The 20,690-nt window shown below is 33.9% G+C and overlaps 1 protein-coding gene across 1 annotated transcript in view; it reads left to right on the top strand.

Annotated features, from left to right (window-relative positions):
- Nucleotides 1-20,690, top strand: part of Prp40 (pre-mRNA processing factor 40) — a 68,644-nt gene that overhangs the window by 40,260 nt on the left and 7,694 nt on the right. The window contains exons 14-16 of the mRNA XM_071583480.1: nt 3,193-3,387; nt 8,117-8,218; nt 13,758-14,012. Of these exons, the coding sequence (XP_071439581.1) occupies nt 3,193-3,387; nt 8,117-8,218; nt 13,758-14,012 (552 nt within the window). The remainder of the gene's footprint in view (nt 1-3,192; nt 3,388-8,116; nt 8,219-13,757; nt 14,013-20,690) is intronic.

A 20,690-nucleotide genomic window follows, 5' to 3' on the forward strand; every position in this document is an offset into this window, starting at 1 on the left:
TACCTTCTTTTTTATGATTAATTCTCAGCCCATTCCTAATACACTGACTCACTTCACTTTTTATATTGTACTAAGCATTGATTTCAACCATTTGGCTGATCTTTAAACTAATGATTAATCATACACAAATCTAACATATTTTATTTGTTCCCCACCTACTTTCACTCTTGCTTCTAGTCCTTCTCAAGGCTGCCTTGCAATTTCCTTCACATCCATATTGAAAATAAGCAATAATGGACTGCCCTGTCTTACTCCCCTTCCTAGTGTTGGACATCCCAAGCCTACATTCACTATCCACACTGGTGCAGTCTAAAACATTTATTTGTTTTAGACTGCATCCAGAATCTGGACATGTTTTAGACAAGTCATCTATCCCTCCAATCTACTCCTTTCTTCTGTGAAATGTTTATTAATTGTGGCCAGTTTACTCTGTCAAATACCTTTAATAAATTCCCTGGAGCATACAATAACAACCTGGCTGTACTCTCTATGTTCCTTCGTACTAGTGACCTCATTACTGCTATGGCATCACACGTACTCATCTCCTTTCTAAAGCTAAATGAATCTTCTCCTTAGCAAGCACTTACTCTATACTTCATCCTTTAGTTGATGATCCTAAGCACTGCCTTGGCTGTATGTGAAGTAATGCTTAATAGTGCCCACATTCTGCTCTTCCCATTTTTGGAATGATGGTATTGATGTAGTAAGTTAGTATTGCTTTCCATGGTACTGTGAAGTTTTCTATACTCAACTGATTGAGATTCAGAGTTATTTTGTCAAATTTTATGGACTCTCATTATATAAAACTATAGTGTTCAGTATACTTATTGGCAATTTATGATGAAATTTTAACTAATTCAAACTAATGAATGAAAAAATATTTCACCGCATGATCGTTTTATGTTGTAATAAAGTCAATTAAATGAGTGGCATTGAAAGGAAATATTGCGTGCATTTCAATTATTGAATTTGCTGTTAACTAGTGATATGTTCATAACATTTTAAGCTGTTTGATGTTTTGAGGCTAAACTTGGTGGAAATCCATTATCACTGAAGTAAAAATACAACATATGTTTCCACGAAATGTTTCGGTGCATATTTGGTACGACTAGTTTACACACATCAGCGTTGAAAGAGCTGAGGATGACACTGATCCATAGAAACTAGTTGTACTGAATAAAAAGTTACTGAAAAGATACAGGTGCATTTCAATTATTGAATTTGCTGTTAACTAGTGATATGTTCATAACATTTTAAGCTGTTTGATGTTTTGAGGCTAAACTTGGTGGAAATCCATTATCACTGAAGTAAAAATACCAACATATGTTTCCACGAAATGTTTCGGTGCATATTTGGTACGACTAGTTTACACACATCAGCGTTGAAAGAGCTGAGGATGACACTGATCCATAGAAACTAGTTGTACTGAATAAAAAGTTACTGAAAAGATACACTGGTATTATTACTTAAGTATTTTAAGCTAGTTTGGCTAAATAAATTAAAATACAGTAATAAGTATATTTTAGGTGTAAGCTATATAAGTATATGTAAGTACTACATGCATGACAGTAAGGGGTTCAATTGAAAGAGAATGTGATTATGTTTTGTTGAGATGATCATTATTATTTACTGATTTTCAGGGATATAGTGAATATTAAGATACATGGTTTACCAATGATGCAAAGGTTACTTCAATACTATAAATAGAAGTTGCTTCTTCCTAATTTTTATCAACTTATTCTTCAGCTGTGAACTTTGCTTTTTTTTCTCATGGAGAATAAATAGACTCCTGAAGTCTAAGAGAAAAACCAAATTAATGTATTAATAGTAATAAAAATCTTTATTCGTCAAAGAGCGACGACACTTACCCTATAGGTGTTGTCAAAAGGAAGACAAATACATAAAGTCATTACCGTGATGAAGATATACTCCTGTATTATAATTTCACTCTTGAAGAATACAAGGGGTTTGAAATCAATGAATCCTCAAATCCTAAGCTTAATTAATTTTAGTGGGAATTCTTGATTGAATACTATTAAAATGAATGTTTCAAAGGACAAGGTAGGCCATTCCCTGAAATTTAGAGTGTAGTAAGTCAAGTGCAGTGTTGTCTCAAAAAGTGTAAAAAAACAATTTTTAGTAAACTGTGACTAATTTTGTAGAAATATTTACACTCCAGATTAGTGGTATTAGCCATTTTGTAATGTCACAATTTCTTCACCCATTTAAAGAAATATAATTTCTAAGATTTGCAAATCCTCTACCTAAGGCTTCATATCTTTGATATCGTCAATTAGTATTTTTTTGATGCCACTGTATTCTTTGATTAAAAAAACAAAGCACCTGCCAATAATAACAAATTTAGTAGCTTCAGGCGTGATGTGGTGGAAGTCAAACATTATGAATAACTGATCGTAGCACTTTACCACGTGATAAAATTTTATTTTACAACCGGGTTTCGATATATTACATAATAATCAGGTTGATGATGTTAGGCAAACCTGACGATGATGTAATACATCGAAACCCGGTCGTAAAATAAAATTTTATCAAGCGGAAAAGTGCTACGGTCAGTTATTCATTACCTGCCAATAACATTCCTATTACTTTTACATATGAACTGTGTCTAACCGCGCTCACATTTAATCAACTTCCAGTATTACTATTTGTCCAATGTTCCCTTCCAATATATTTTGTGATGTGCATTAAATGCTTTGGAGTATTTTACTACTTTAAGTTGTAATATTGTATTAGGATTCATAAAGTTGATCACCAGTGAGAATATCAGTCTTCAATTAAAACATTTAATTATCACTAAGCACAGAAGTACTGCGTGAACATATATGCCATGAAACTCCAACCTTAGAAACATTTTTTTTCAAATTAAGTTGGCCACCCATTCCCTTTGTTAATATTTGATTCTTTGTTTAGTTACTCTTTGTCTTATTTATGCTCTTACAACATGCATAATGGATAATGACTTTTACCACATTGCTATCTGAACATTGCTAGTCAAGATATGAACAAGACAGTTGCCTGTTGTGTATGGTACTCTATACCCTGATCATTGTAATATATTATGATTGATTCACCTTTAAGAAATGACTTCTGCTACTTCAAATTGATTTTGACTACAGGTTGTTGTTAAAACCCCTATGAGTGATATGTACTACATTGCTCCCTTTCTGTCAGGCTGAGGCTCGTGAGAAGGAAAGGCTGAAAGAAGAGGCGAGAAGACAAAGGAAGATGGAATCTTGTTTCAAATCACTGCTCAAAAGCCATGATGTTGACTATCAAACTCCTTGGGAATTAGTACGGATGAAGTTGGAGAATGAGGCTGCATTTGACTTCATTACTTTGGAATCTGAACGTGTGCGCTTGTTCAAGGTAGGAATTTCAATTTAGATTGATAATGTGTGCTGACTTGCTGCATGAAATCATCCATAATTGTAATGAAAATTTTCCAAATTCATGAGCTTCTTGATTAAATTTGATATCAAGACTATTTGAAGTTTTATAGAACACCCTGATAAATCCTTAATATGTATCCCCGGTTACATCTTGCATATGATGCACACATTAGGCTGTTTCACTTAATTTTGTGAAAAATGATACTTATCTTTATAATGGAGCTTTTCTTTGGAGGTTAGATAACACCAATCAGAAAAGTTGGAATAGTTGAAATTTCATTTACAAATAATCATTACTCAAATTGAGATGGATGATTGAGTATAAGTAAAAACACCTTATATACCCCAGCTTCGAATCACTTCATGTTATTAATTTTGAGCTTGTAAAAATTCCCCCACATGTTTTTCTGGGTGGTATGTGAACATTAAAAGTGACTAGTACTTTCTTGAGTAATAATTTTTTAAATTTGGCTTTAAAAATATTTTTATAAAAACTACAATTTAATTGTTAATGAATGATATCTTAATCATCCACTAATTCAATTATTGGTGATATAATATCTTAATCATATACGAATTTGATTAATGGTGGTAACTTACACTTCATGGAATCACCTTAGTTAGTATGGAAATGGAGATTATAGTGTCGATGGAAGTTCTCTCTAGTGGATGAAAGTTTTCATTAAAAAAGAGCTGTTCAATAAATAGTTATCATACTTTTTCATATGCATAATTTATTTTGCAAAAACTTTGTCTTATTATTAGTATAATGTGCAGAAGTAAATGTGGTGCTAGTTTCATTGATTTGACTTTAGTATTGCATTAGCAGTGGAAATTGCAAGTAGAAAAAAGTTCAGTTCTACCTGTGCTTTGGATGAAGAGAGAAGCTTTCCACAAAGATGTTTCATTATTTTGGGGAACTAGGAGAAGCCACACTGGACTAGGTCTGGACAGAAAGGAGGGATGAGTCAGACACTTTTCGTTGATTTTCACAAGATATTCGGCAACAACATTAGCAATGTGTGGCTGTGCATTATTATGGTCCATTATGCTTCCTGTTGCTTTGAAATGTGGCCTTTTGTGATTGATATGATCTTGGACAAACTACTGTGCATCACTACATCCATATAGTTTGCTTAATTTACAATTGTATGTTCTGGTATGACATACCTGTACACAAATCCATGGCCATTGCTGTCATAGCCAAAGCCTCAACTTGGCCTTTTTTGGCGTTGGTGATGCTGGAGATTTCCACATGGACGTTTGTGTTTGCTCTCAGGATCAAAATGATGGGAGTTTCATCTGCAGTTATAAATGTTGAAAGCAACTCCTCACCTACATTTAATGTCAGCTGTAAAAAAACCTGCTCTTAAAGGTCTTGCTGTTTATGTATGCTAATGTTGCAAAAACCCATCTCATGTGGAATTTTCATTGTCTGATAGTGCTCACAATTTAACTGACAAACTTTTCTCACCATGGCAGCAACAGCATTAGTCTTTAACTTGGTAAGAGCAGTAACTGAAGCTCTGGGTTCACCTTCATTAGAAATTGTCTCCCCTAATTGAGCATTTTAAACCAGCTTCTGGCTGTGATATTGGGAAGAATAGACTTTCCACAAGTCTCCTGTGGCATTACGTAGACCTTGACTGATAAAATGTACCGGCAAAAGCAAATTTTCAGACTAATGCTCATAGCATGTTGCCTCCTTTTTTTCTGTGGGCTACCTATTTTTCAGGTTGCATAAGACTCAGGTTGCTATTGGCACAAAGCTTGTCTTGTCAGTATCAAAGTTAGATTCAAGTTAATTAAGTCAAATAAGATGTCAAAGTTAAATTAGGACCACTTATACCACACACATTAAGCTAACCATAAACACTGTAACCAACCTGATGGTTGGTTTGGTAGGTATCAGTACAGTTCACCTTGACTGATAAAGTTTCCAGGTTTTCACTAAGCCAGACAGCATGTGTAATACACACATCATGGTATCGGTGTCAGATTCTTTCCCTGTATCATCTTTGGTTTCCCACGAAGATCTAGTGTTAGAAAAATCATTCAGCTTGGGTAATGCTGAGGGTGCTCGGAAAGGTGTGCCTGGGAATTGAATGCGTGCCATCCGGTCAAACACTTCACCCCTGGACTACCAAATCCCCATTAAGCTATTGATATAGCACAAAAATAAATTTTGTGCAACAAATTATGCTATTAAAAATGTATGATATTACTCTATATTGAACAGTTCTTATGTAGTTTCCAGTGGGATATATGGGGTTACTTGAAAAAGGCCTTGGAAAAGTGAAAACTAAACTACTCAATGGTTTGGAATAAAATATTATTATTTTATATAGTTTTATTTTAGGCTTATGCATGTTTTCCAGTACTGCTCCTATTTGTTGATCCCTTCGAAATAGTATGACTTACCAACTTTGTAAACCAGCCATTTTTCCGTAATCACCTCCTTGTTTGAATGAAATCTCCTTCTGGCCTGCATTTGTTCATATTGGAGAACAGGGAGTAGAGAGTCTGAGGAAGCTGTATCTGGAGAGAATAAGTTGGAATCATAATGCCATCACAATATTGTGAACACAACTACCAAGGAGGGGTGCATTTACCTGATTCATTATCGTGACGCGAAAGTACTATTTTGTAGGCCTAATGTAAACCTTTTTCTTATTAATTGATTTTAAAATGTTCTAATAGCAATACAGAGTATGCATTTGTAATAGTTTGACCCTTTTCCAAATCATCAATGAAGATTTATTCCTTGCAATACCCGAAATAGTGACTGTAATCTTTCCAGCTGAAGGAACAGTTGTTGCCTTCTTTTGTGCAGACTCCTAACTGATAACTCATTGTTTGGGCTGTTACTTTGGTTTACGCATGCACTGATATAGACATATTTCATCGACGGTTATGAAATCATGCCTAAAGCCCTACAAATTTAGCTGAAACATCTGCAAATTGGCCGTGGAACATTACATTATTTATTTTGGGTCAACTTTTAGAAATCATGGTGCCCATCTTGAGGATACATTTGCTAACTTTATAAACCATGTATTGCCAATGAAAACTCTACAACCATGTATATGCTGCTTAAATCTACGTATACTGTGCATCTGTTTAGAATACTTTTTCTAGTATTGAGATGAAGGAAAGCAAAAATACTAGTGTTGACAGAAATAATAATGTTTGATGGAGGGAGGTATTTGTGATAGTGAAAATAAAAAGTGAGGGGTCTGCAGAAAAGAAGGCCACAACTGTTCTACCAGTTTGCCTGATATTAAATTTCCCTCATGCCTTCTTGAAAAGTGGGATAGCAGAGAAACCTGAACCAGTGAAAGAAGTGCACCCTAATATTTGATGTGATTTTAGGAAAAAAAAGGTTGTGCTTGTTTCATAAGTTTACTCGTTGTTCCCCTATGTTTTAATACATATATATATATATATATATATATATATATATATATATATATATATATATATATATATATATATATATATATAATTAATGTAATGAAGAACATAAACCACTGACAAGATAGCATGGGATACAATGCAATTAAGTACAATACATGGGGTATTATACAATTAAGTCTTGAGCCCTTGGCCAATCATTAGGGATGGACAATTATTATGAGGATCTGGAAGAATAGATTCAAGTTCATGGGTGAGAATTAAATGTTGAGGATCTCCAAGAATTACAGAATAATAGTTGACATTTGAATTGGTGAGAAGGATTTCAATGAATATGATTGTATTGCAATGCCTCAGTTTTTTATTGAATGAAATGACGTGAAAGGAATTGTTTGAAAATACCCTGAAATTGAAAGCACTGAAATTAACCAATTTGAGAACACGTCAGTAGGTCATTTTTACGTGCACTCCCATCAAAAAGAGGGCTAACCAGACCATATTTTAAGAGACTGATTATAATTTTAGATCTGGGCAACTTGTCATTTAAAGGGAACAGTTTTTCTTTTTATACAGAGATAATTTTGATTAATCCTTTCAGTTGTTATTAAATTGTATTTATCTATGAAAGCATTAACATATTAGTGGAATTATTTCTTTTTCATAAAAATTACCATGGGAAATCTTTTTTTCAAGGAATGGATGCTTGTAAGACAAATTTAGATTAAGGTACAAAACTTTGAATCAGAAAAATGTAATTAATATATACTTACCATACCATACCACAGTTGTCATCTGCAAGGTTGGTTTGATAGTTGGAAGGAGAGCTCACCTAATACTAAGCCCAACAGTGTGTAAAATTCACACATCAGAGTAGGGGGGGCAGTTCCTTGTGCCACCTTTGATTTCCCAGTATGTCCCGGAATGTGAAAAATCACACGGCATTGGTCAGGCTGAGGGTGCCCTGAGGCATGCCCAGGAATCAGACTTGTGCTCACCAATCAGTAGCCCAGCATTGTACCCTCTGGGCTACCAGTTATCCCCCATACCTACTTATGGTCCTCATGTATAACTTAATGAATACATAAAACAACCAACATGAAATTTTGGTGGTAATTGTCAGATGAGTGTACTTACCTTCTCGTCCTTGATATGAAATGACTATGTATATTGTTAATGGTTTAATTGAAATTACATTAATGCCAGGGAATTATTAACTTAGTTGATTTCATGAACGAATAGTAAGTTTTTTGGTTTTGATGGTAAGATCTAATTGTAATGAATGTTGTGTGCAGGAGTATCAGCATGATTTGGAGGAGGCTTGCAGTCATCACCACTCCCGCTCAAAGAAATCTAAGAAAAACAAGAAACAAAAGAAGAGATCAAAATCTCGTTCGGTAAGAGCTATGTTAATGTTTATATAAAGTTATTCATAATAGGAATATTTTGTTTCACTTGTTTGACTGGGATATAAGTGAGGCAAATTCTAACCTTGTAGTTTTATTCTAACCTTATATAACTTTTTTAAAAAATTCCACAGCTTGTGAAGAATAATTATTAAAAGAAATAATGGTCTAATCCCGGAACCAGTGAATCACAAATTCTTCGTTGAATTTAATCTCAAATTGAATCCACAGTCTTCATTGAAATCTGAATTGAATCAAACTTGCTTAATTATGCCCTCTCTCTCGTGGATGCTCAGTAATCGGACTGAGTTATTGTGAGTGCAACTTTTTATTCATTGTAAGAGCATCCTCTGTTATTTCAACTAACCCTTTTAAAAGCTTGAAGATATGGTTCAGCCTTGAAACAAATTAATAATTAAACAAAAATACATAATATAAGGAAATAAATTTTATCAATCAAAAGAATTTAAAGAAATAGAGTTGCAGATTTTTAGTAAAGCCAGCTGTGTGAACTAAATATGTACTCATTTGTTAATGGAGTATGTTAAAGTTTTGGAAATGTTTGAAAAACTATTGTTTTAACTTTATCTATTCTTTTTCAGTGTCTTATGACAATAAGATAGTGATCATTTCAGCTCAAACCTAAGTTATCTCTGAAAATATTAACATTTTTATCTGTTAGTGTTTGGCCTTCAACTGGGTAAACCCTCTATGTTGAACAGCTTGTGGCTTGGATAGCTAGTAAATCAAGTGCTGCTTTTCCCAAGAGTAAAAATATTTTGTTATTTATATTCCTGGTCTCCGTTATATGTCAGATCATTAGCAGAAAATTAAGAACGGTTTGATGGTAAAGTTGAGCAAAAAGAGTTCATACTAGCAGATTAGAGTGCCTTAAAATGTTGCTGATTAGCAATAGCAGTACATAAAAAAATTAGTGATCTCAAACTCCAACTATTAAAATCCTTTTTGGAGTATTCTACTGAACTTAGTATTCACTGGAACTGCAATTAAAATTCACCAAGTGCAGCTAATTTAGAGCTAGAAACAGAGTCAGAAGCGGTCCACAGTTTAAATAATATAATGAGGTGATGAAGTACTGCATACATGCCATAGCTTGCCAAATGTTTGGGAAGATAAAGCATATTGCAATCCATGTGAAGATCATTACAAAACTGTTGTGAATAGGAATGAGAAATAAAAATTAGATATCGTAGACAAATTTTTTAAGAGAATGTCAATGCCATGAGAAGTATAATTATGCATTGAAACTTTGCTATTTATGTACATGTTGATTGGTAAAAATTAGTAGATACAATAATCAATGAAAAGGTAAATAAGGTGGCCACATTATTATGCAAAATAAAATTTTTGTTAATATATACATAAAAGTTTTAGAGTATCACTTTATGCCTAGAATTTAATTTTAAAGGTTCATTTAAAGAAAGATGGAATGCCTAAACTTATATCTTCTCTTTTTCCAACAAAAGGAGATGAGATAATGTTCTTAGATGTGACTTATTAAATCTCAGAGAAAATGTGAAACTTAATTTATGTCGTAGTTATTGATTTAGTGATTTAATTCGTATTTTATGAAATGTGTACTTGGAATTGGAGGCAGTGTGAGAATTTCCAAAAATAATAATAGCTATGGTGAATCTTTAATTGCAATTACCTGAACTGGAACAAACATTATTGATGATCGATAGGGCTGTTTTCTGGGTAAGCTTAGTATTAATGGTTGGTATGGGCACTTTCATAAAAAATTCTCACCATGGTAGCCCTAGTGTCACTCTGAGGCATAAGAGTAATGCTGCCTGAAGTATATAAACTTTTCCTAAAAATAAACAACTTTGGAATATTTTTTTGGATAAGACCTACCATTTAAGGGTTACTTTATTGCCATGAGAGGTAGTTTAAATTTCAAATCATGAATTATGAAATACTAGGGAGGTTTGATGAGTACTTGGTTTGCTATTAAAAAATTTTTTAATAAAGTAGTTAATTTTTCAGCATAAACTCGCCAAAGTTCAGCAACTTTTTTCTGCATTTCCCAAATTTTTTATCCATCCGCAGAAGTGGGTTTCTTTGAGGCTGTCTAAGTTTGCATTAATGGTCAACACGCCATTGGTTCCAAATTTTGATGAGCCTTGAAGTTTTTACTTCAAGAGGAATAAGTGGAAGTCCAAGGGAGCCAATGTGGGTGAATAGGATGGAAGCAGGATGGTTAGGATCCTTAACTCTTCCAATTTCTTTTGAGCAATATGGCATTTTCGTTGTTTAAGTTGCATTGTTGTGGTGGGAGAGCATCTCCTGACTATTCAAGGGTATTCTTTTCTGCTATCACTGCCTTAAGTTTTACCAGAAATAACAGCTATTATTCCACGGTGATGGTTTAACCTTTCTCGAGGTAATTGATAAAAAGGATTCCTCTTGCATCCCAAATCATTGAAACAATCAGCTTACAGGCAGATGGAATGATCTTTCCCTTATTTTGAATCCTTATTTCCTTGTAATGTTCACTGGCTGAATTGCTGTTTAGTTTCCTGTGTATGGGGATGAATCCTTATTTCAACTATTGTCATGAAACATTGCAGAAATCCATTTGACCTTTCTTAAACACCTCCAAACAGTGGACTGATGTATGCATTCAAATCCACCTTTGCTCTATTGTGAGCAAACGTGGTACCCACCTTGCAAAAAAGCTTTTTCATGTGTAATTCATTGTGCTCAATTGAATATACTTACCCAGTTGAAATGCCCATCTACTCTACTAATATGTGCACTATTATTCATCTATCCACCCAAAAAATATTCACATTATTGATGATTGCTGGCATGACAGCTCTTTTAGGGGTCTCCGGGACACAGTGTATATTCAGTGATTTTTCTGCCCCACTTGAACTCGTTAATCCAAAATCGAACATATTTGTATGAAGAACATTATTTGCCCAATGTAGGAGAAGTCCTTTCATGGATTTCCTATGCTGTTTGCCCTTAGAAAATGAAGAACTGAATCACACCTTGACTTTGAATTCTTTTGATTTTCGACTGGCAATCAACTCAGGTGTGTTTAAACTGCTGTCAGACAACTAGTATTAAAGGGACTAACCTTTAGTGATAGAATATTCAACAATAGGGGAATGAAATATTATAGTTATATAAACTGGTGATGCTAAAACCATGTATTAGTATACAAACCAAGTTACATGTCTAATCACCCTGGTATACATCCATGTGTATAAAATAAAGTATTTTCCACTCTTAGAAAATAATTACTACCAGTGCAGCTAATCAGCACTTTCAGTGTGACTAGTGATGAGTTTCATGCTTTTTTTATATTGTCTCCTCTTCGTGCTACTACTAGCCAAATCTAATAATTTATTTTGTCCAATAATTTGTGGTACAAATATAGGACATGTCAAAGAAAACAATATAGCCACAAATTATAGGTTCAAATGTTTATTGATAGAATAGATCATATGTTTTAATGGATTTTCACAAATTTTTTTAAATTGTGATATTTTATTGAGATTCCTCACTTTGTCCGGTAACTTATGAAAAAGAATGAGGTCCATATTTTTTGGCCCAAGTGCTGCATTTTAAGTTCTTACAAATGATTGATGCAGGTTTTTATAGGTTTTGATATAATAAGTATGATAATTTTCATTGCAATTGTAGAATTGGATGCTGCACTTAACACGGATGATTGTTATATACATATATACGTTCATGTAAGAAGTCAGAATGTGAAGCTTTTTAAAGAGAGGGCAACAGGGTACATTAAAAGATGCATTACACATATTTTGAACTGCCCTTTTTTTATTTAAAATATTTTACTGGTTTTTGATGTCGAACCCCAGAAAATGACTCTGTACATTACATGTGCATAGAAATAACCGTAGTGCACAGCTGATGGGACATCGTTACTAGCAGTGTGCCTGATCACTGATGAGAAAGCAAATGGAGCTTCATTTATGACGTAACTTGTTACTATGAATATTCCAGATAATTAACTATTATGTCAATGTCCTGGAAGCGGAACTGGTGTTTTGTGGAATCAATTCCCCATCAATTTAAAATTTGGATTTGGAGCAATATAAATATTTTTTATATTTTTGTGCTGAATGTTTAGGATAACATATTTATGTTTACAGCCTGTGAAAATTCATGGCTTTGGTCCTTTTTCTGTGGTAATAAATAAGGTGAAGCTTGTTCCAGTTTCAATTGCTGAATTTAATTTCCAGTATTTGATTTCTTCTGAAGTGATAACATAGTTCAAATTTTAAGTCCTTCATCACCTATAAAATGCCAAACTACTAATTTATTTTGAATGCCAAAAATTAAATAAAGTTTGAGTGAACTAACAATAGATAGATATTTGGGGCACTGTGGAGTGAGAAGGAGAATAGTAAGACTAAAATAAATTTATGTTAGTCTGTGTTGAAAAAGGTGTCCTTTATACTCTTTGACTGAGAGACCTGGCCAATTTTATAAGTGCAGGAGAGGAAGATGGTCATTGATGCGATGAAGATATTGAGGAGGATGTGTGAAGTAACAAGGAGGGATAGGATAAGGAATGACTACAACACAGATTTCATTGTCATGATTGAATCTATTGGCAAACAAGTACAGGAGGGAGGGCTAAGATGGTTTGGGCACATGAAAGGGAAGATCAATGAATATGTTGAAAAATGAGTGGATTAGTTATGGGGAAGGGAAACGATGAAGACCCGAGATTTTAATATTTAAATATTTACGAGAAAATTACAATGAAGTTCTGCATGTGAGAAATATATCGAGTAAACATAATTTTCCTTTCTAAGAAACATGAATAATAAACAATAGTTTTAGGGCTATGCAATTAGATTGGATGTCTGCCAGCTCTGGGAGTCACTGAAGAGCTTTCTGTGATAAAAATTGCAAGTGAATTGGTGGTCTAAGAGACTTCCAGTTTATCTTAGAGATGACTTTCAATGTGGGCATAAATTGTACCTATGCCATTAAATCTAGTTTATTCTACCCTTTTGTAAATAAATCAACTGCATGCGGTAGAGGAAGTGCAAAATATACGAGACAGGCTATATCCAGACAGAAAATGAAGTATTAATTATTTTTTCGAAGTTGTCTGCGTTTTTGATATAATATTTACAGTGGCCTTGATGAGATGGATATATGTTGCATTGAGGACTGCAATATTTATAAACATATTCTACCATAGGAGTAATGGGCAGTAATGACTTGTAGTATTTCCTTTGGTGGAAATTGCAATGCCATTTCGAATAGTAAGCTAGTTAGAGGGATATCTGCCCTTGATGTTGCCTGCCACTTAAGCTTTGATTGCTTGGCTAGAGGATTTAAAGGCAGGAAATGGGCCCTTCTAAAATGCCTCTTTTAAAAAAATTATTGTGTGTATAAAATTATTTTGAAAAACTGAGGAGAGGTGACTATATAGCTTTGTTGCCAATCCTGATGTACTATCAGGGTAGAAGCTCTATGTTAGTATTTTTTAAGTTCCTCTGTTGCCTTTCAGCCTTCCCTTTCAGATGATGATCGTAGAGGCCATGGTAGTAGCATGGTTGGAAAGCACAGAAGGCCAGGTGGTGGGAGGGGACATTCTCCAAAATCAAGAAGTCCCAGCAATAACAATTCAGGGGTTGGGAGCTCGGACAGTGAAGGAGCAGGTGGATCCCAGCATGGGTCACGCAAAGGGAGCTCCTCCATGGGAATGTCATCATCAAGACGACGGAAGGGCAAGAAGAAGAAGGCTTCTCGTAGCAGCCGATCAGTAAGTGTGGGCTGAGGGATGTGAGAATAAGATGGTGGGGCTTATTTATTCCCATGATCATATGATCTCAGAAAATGGACAGGAGTGGTTGCCTGTTTATTTTGTTACATATTTCACAGAATTAGGCTTACCATCTGCCCTGGTCCCATTAAATACTTTGCGGAAATTATAAAAAAGTATGAATGAGTTTAGCCATTTCAAGTTGCATGACCATATTGTTGTTCCACTCTCATGTTTAGAAAACATGTATGGAAAGAGATGCTGTTTATTAAGAACAGCAGTGAAATCATGTACTCTTAGACCTATCAGTATTAGATAGTTAAATTTATTGCCTCGTGTATTCATTATTGAGGAGAAGTGTATAATATGGGTGCTTATGTATATTTCTTCCAATATACTGGAAAAATGATCAAATAGGTATTTAAGTAAATGATTTTTGATATATTTTTGTCGGACATGGTCCCCGACCAAATAAATCCAGCCATGTGAAGAAATCAGCCAATAAAATATTCTAGTTTTAATGCTGATTTTACCACTGACAAAAATTCAAGGAAATAAAATGCTTAAATTTTATGTTTGGGAGGCTGTTGCAATTCTGGTAGGTTGTGGGAAAGTTAATGAATTATCACAAAATATCATTCTTCTATAGTTAATGAAAGGCAAATTATTTTCCTATTCAAAGTTGTGTAAATGGTTAATCGTTGTAGATAATTGTAACAGTATTAATTTACAAGGCTGAATTCTAATCCAATATGTTAAGTAGCACCAATTTTTATTTGAAGACTGGTTAAATCATCCATCAAACTTGAGGACCATTAAATTAACAAAATATTTAGCCTATTTGTATTTCATGTCGTTTAAGTGACCAGAAATCTTTTAATGTATGATTCTTTTCCAATTTCCTAATGCGATTTTATAATGTGGCAAATTGGGCACTGAAACTATAATCTAGTACAATGCCACAAGAATAAGTATTATCCAAACTTTGTTTTGCCCAAGGCTTTGTTTTTTCATTAAATTGAAGCATTTATCAATTGAAAATGTGGCAATTAACTTTTGTAGGCTTGTAAAGAGGATAAGACTGGAATAATGTGCAATTCCTTCATTGGCCTAAATTATTATTAGTAATTTTTAAATTTTTCAATACTCGAGAAATCTTGCATTTAACCCCTTCGAGTAAGTATTTTAGTAATGCCAGCATTCATTTTTCAGATCATTCGTAAATAGGCCATGTTCGTTTTACCACAAGGTAAACAGACATGGTATTTCATGGGTACAGTGAAAATCACCAGACCCAAATTTTATGAGTTGACATTTGAAAAACTTGACATTTTCATGGGAAAGAGTTATTTAAATGGTATTGTTTGAAATTTAATGTTTTATGATTTATGCCATTCCTTAAAAAGCTCCTAAAATAAATTGTGCTGTATTAAACCTATATTTTTCCAGTAATTGGCATTCAAATTTCTGTTTTCTTCTCACTTTTGTAATAACATGTAATATAACTGTATAAATTATTTGTTAATATTTAACTAATGATACACCCACCATGAATGCTACTTTTATGGGGACAAAAATTGTGAATATCCTCAGTGCTTTAGTCAAAAGTTTTATTCTTTTAGACAGGTAGATTTGAAAATTAAATTGTTGTGTCACTCCTTATTGTGAAATCTCGATACCTTTGTTTAGGAGAATAATAAATCTCCTAGAATGGAAGCATTCGATCTGTCATTGATTAATAGAGATAGCAACAAAAGACAAGGCATGAGTTTTTGATGATGTATGTCACTCATTATAAATCATAAATTACCTATAAAATGTCAAAAATGCTAATGAGTGTTTTTTTTGAAATTAAAGTCTGGATGAAAATTGTATTTTCAGTACATTTCTTTCATTTAGTATATCAGATCACTCTTTATTCCTTTGTAGTAAATTGTTTCATCGCTTAAGTTAGTTTGTTATTATCTATGAGCTCTCATTTAGTTCCTAGAATAACTTCTTCTATCTTCGTGGGACATGGGCTGCCTATGCCACATGATGATGTCATGTGCCTTTATCCTTCTTATCTTTGGATATTAGTTCTCAGCTGGCAAATACTTGCCCTCCAGAATGAAAACATTAGTTATTTTTTTGGAAAACTAAGGGGATCATATGAATTCCCGCACTGATAATGTTACCACTTCACCAACTTTGTAGAATATTAATTTCTATGCATTGATTAAGCGTTTTTATATTATTTCTACCAAAACGCTGATTAAATAATTGTAAGTGTAAAATAGTTATAACGATGAACTATATATTAATTATTTGGAATTGATCATAGCCATTTCAATACCATACAGTTCACATTTTTTAAAAGGTCATCTTCCTGTGGTTCAAAAACAATAAGCTTTTATCCCGGAATATGTTTTGCATGAGCCAATGCATCTTTCATGACTTACATCTTTGACGGGTATCATTTAGCTAACAAATAATTGGTGATCTAATTATGGGCTTAAAAAATTATTAAAAATGCAGCTTTACTAAATATAGTGATCCCTTAACATCTTTACAGATTGTGTTTGTAAAAAACCCTGAACTGCAAAACCCTGTAGGTTGATTAATTAATTGGTTGATTGAATTAGAATGTTGCCTGATTGGTGAATTCCCATCTCATTAATCTGGTGGTGTCAGGGTACCACGGTTGCATGCAATTAAATTGGTTGTTATTATTAAATGCATTGTTAAATAAATATAACATTTTTCTATCTATGTTTGATACAACTGTGATTGGACAGGGATTACTATATTGTGAAAACCTGTGTTAGCATTTTCTGAAGGCATTAATTTATAACTATTACATGTGGTGATCATGCTATGTTCATAAGGGGTAACTTATTGTTGTATCATAATTAAAATTATTTCATAACACAATTAATTCAGCTGGTTATTCCCAGAAAACTGACAGGGATGTATGTACCTTATGTTATTGTAAACTTCTAAAAATAGAAGAATTTCTTTGTTGTTTTTGCCACTTCGTTCTTTGCATCTTGACGCCCATCTTGCATAAGTAAGATGCCTTGATATAATTTTTTTTAAAGAAGTATAAATAAATTGGATTAGACCTGGAAATTACATTGTACCAAGGGTACAAATTATAACCAATTTAAATAATATTCATTTTGAACACTTATTCTTAACATGGTTAAAATTTTGTCAGGTCAACTAAAAGGATTTTTTGAAAGCCTTAGTAGTAATTGCAGGTAAACTGCTAATTTTACCAAAAGAAACCTGCTAGTTAAATTCTTGTAATAAGTGATTTCAATTATTTGTTTTTAATTTGGCAACAGCCTGCTCCTCTTCAAAAGTGAAAGGTTTTCTTAGACTTAATCAAAACTAATGCTTAATAGTATATATTTGTACATGTGTATTTGTGCAATACTTCCTGAGATGCTATTTTCATTGATTTTAGTAGCCTTTTTTTAAACTCTCATATACTTGCAAATTTTGTTCTATGAAGAGCGCTAAATGTGGTTTTTTCCTTTTAATCAACATTCAATTGCATAAGTTACATAAAATATGAACATTTGATGTATGCTGTTGAATTGGTATTAAACCCATAAATAGTAATCATCTAGCAGCCTGGTGTAAAGATTAGTTTAAATAAAATTGATCCATATGAAGGAAGGGCTGGTAATGAATCAAAACAACTCATTACTAATTACCATGAATCAGAAAAAACTCGAGGGTCGACACAGCCATGAAAGAGGGAGATAGTACGAGGGTCATCCGGAAAGTAGTACCCGTTCGTGAAATAAAGACACAAAAGTAAATATTAACAAACATAAAAAATTTTATTTGAAAGAGGATACTTTAAACTACTTCTCAAATTTTATTTGAAAGAGGATACTTTAAACTACTTCTCAACATAATCTCCAAGCAAATTAAGGCATTTGTCATAACGTGTGACAAGTTTCTGTATTCCTGCTGCATAGTCCTTCGCCGCCAGCTCATTGAGATACGCGAGGGACCCATCTTGCACAAATTTTTGCATAATGCAGATGGTGTTTAACAATTTCATGAACAATTGTTCGAGAAACATTGGGAAAATGCTCACAGATGTCATCAATTGTGACGCGCCGATCGTTCCTCACGAATTCGTCAACTGAGCTCACCAGTTGGTCTGTAATGACAGACGGTCTCCCCGAACGCTCATCGTCGTGTGTGTTCCCCCTCCCCATGTTGAAGTTGCGACACCACCGCCGAACAGACGACTCGTCCATTACATTGTCTCCATACACCTCCTTTAATTGGCGATGAATATCACATGGGCGAACGTTTCTTGCATTGAGGAATTTAATCACTGCCCTCACTTCACAACTGGCGGCGTTCTCAATTTTTTTAAACATTGTAAACAATCACAGAAACAACACAGGCAATGCTAGCGTCACGCAACTTGGCTCAGAGAAGGCAGACAAGCCACTGAAGCTATCTGACCTCGTCCAGCGGCTACTCGCGTCGTCAGCACTTCATGCGGCACGAACGGGTACTACTTTCCGGATGACCCTCTTATATAATTTCCAAAAAAAATGTTATTTGAAATGTGAGCTCAACTCACACTAGGTCATATCCAATATTAACTGCCATTACTGCCATGTAATAATAATATCATATTGATAATAATCACCGGTGCTGTTAAATGTGTATGTGAAGGAAATGATTAAAGAGGCATGGGAAGAACTGGAGGCAGGAATGAAAGTCAGTGGGGAATTGGTAAAATCAATCAGGTTTGATGATGACCAAGCTCTAGTTAGTCAGTCAGCCAAGGGGTTGCAAGCATTGCTGAGTGAATTGGAAACTCAGTGCGATAGATATGGGGTGAGAATCAATATAAATAAAACAGTTAATACTATTTTCCAGAAAGAGAAAGGCTAAGCTAAACATTAAAATAGGAATAAATGAAAGGACTAACTTTGTATTTCCACACGAACGTTCGTGTGGAACTACAAAGTTAGTCCTTTCATTTATTTACAATGAATCGGTTCCATAAAGTTACGCCAGAAACCATCAATTATATTAAAATAGGAGGGCAAAAACTAGAGCAGGTAGAACAGTTTATGTATCTCGGAAGTGTTTTGGACCAACCTATTCAAAGTAGTAAGGGCATAAGGAGCAGAATTGCTCTAGGCAAAGAGGCTTTCAAAAGGAGGAGAGAGTTGATGACAGGGTCATTGAGTAAGGTTGTTGAGAAAGGGCTCGTAAAAACTTTGATATGGAGCGTAGTTTTGTATGGTGGGGAAACATGGCCACTAAAGTAGGAGGATGGACGTAGATTGGAGGCTTTTGAAATGTGGGTGTGGAGAAGGATGGAGAGGATTTAGTACACCGAAAGGAAAACAAATGAGGAAATGCTAGGTATGGTGGGCAAGGAGAGGAGATTGTTTGGTGAAATCTTAAGAAGGCAGAAAAAATGGATGAAGGGTATATTGATCAGCAGTGTGTTGTCGAAGACTGTTAGGCAAACAAGGAAGGCCAGGAATAGGATAGAGATGTTGGATGGGATGAAGGAGGCAGGAAATATACAGAGATGAAGGGGTCATGGTGTAGAATAGCATGTTGGGTTATGTATAGTTAGGAGAGACAAAATATTTATTTGGTGGTTACGTCCATCCAAAACCTACCTTAACTGGTATATTACCTGATAGTAATTGATAATAATGGTTGTTAAATTGAAATAATTAAAGTAAAAATTGATTTTCTTATTTATAACTACTGTTAAAAGTATTACATACTTTTACACCCTTATTACTTGATAATATGAATTTAGCATACGTTCACATATTATTATTAATTCATTGGAATCAACTTAGCAGCATGTGATAATTGCAAAAAAAACTAGTGTCATCTTATACACAAGATATGTAAGAAAACTGAAATTTGAAGTGAAAATTCAGAGGTTTGACTAATATTTAACTATTTACGGTAAGTTCAATAAAAAAGTTTCTGTGAAAAAAATATTCTGTAAAAAAGGCTGAAAATTCAAATGAAACACAATGAATGGGCAAAACAATTTTTAATAATTTAGAATATAAAACTGTAAGTTCATTAGAACAGAGTAGAAAATAGCTGAGAGCACCGATATGCTTGTGTATAATAAAATATTATGTTAAACCATGCTAGTTAAAACCAAAATGAGTGAGTGGCCAAAATCAAGGTTCCTAAGATTTGCGTTATGCAGTTTAGCAATAGTTAAAATGCAATGGTTTTTTCATTATTATGCTGGGAGTTATTTGAATACCTGATTGTCAATTCCATGCTTTACCTACTATGAACAGCAAGAAGCTAATACACATAAATGTGATACGTGGGATATGTTTTTAGGATTGGATTTTTTAAGGGTACATAAATAAAGTTGTGCTGCAGTTTTTCAATCCAATGAATTGGAACAATCATTTCTGTTTTCTAATAAACTTAACATGTGATTTACGTTAGATATATGGGAAAAGTCTAATCATTGAAAGTATCATAAACACATGATTATATGTATTCTTAAGGACACAGACGTAATTGGTTATTCATTTGATGATTGGTATGTATCATCTTTTGAAACTACCTGGATTACTTGCCTGTCTCTTCGTTCCCGCATAGCTCCTCGTGCTGATGGCATTTTTCATAACTAGATACTCGTAGTTCATATAG

Source organism: Hetaerina americana, unplaced genomic scaffold, assembly GCF_022747635.1.
Source record: "Hetaerina americana unplaced genomic scaffold, ioHetAmer1.1.p SCAF_14, whole genome shotgun sequence".
NCBI lineage: Eukaryota > Metazoa > Arthropoda > Insecta > Odonata > Calopterygidae > Hetaerina > Hetaerina americana.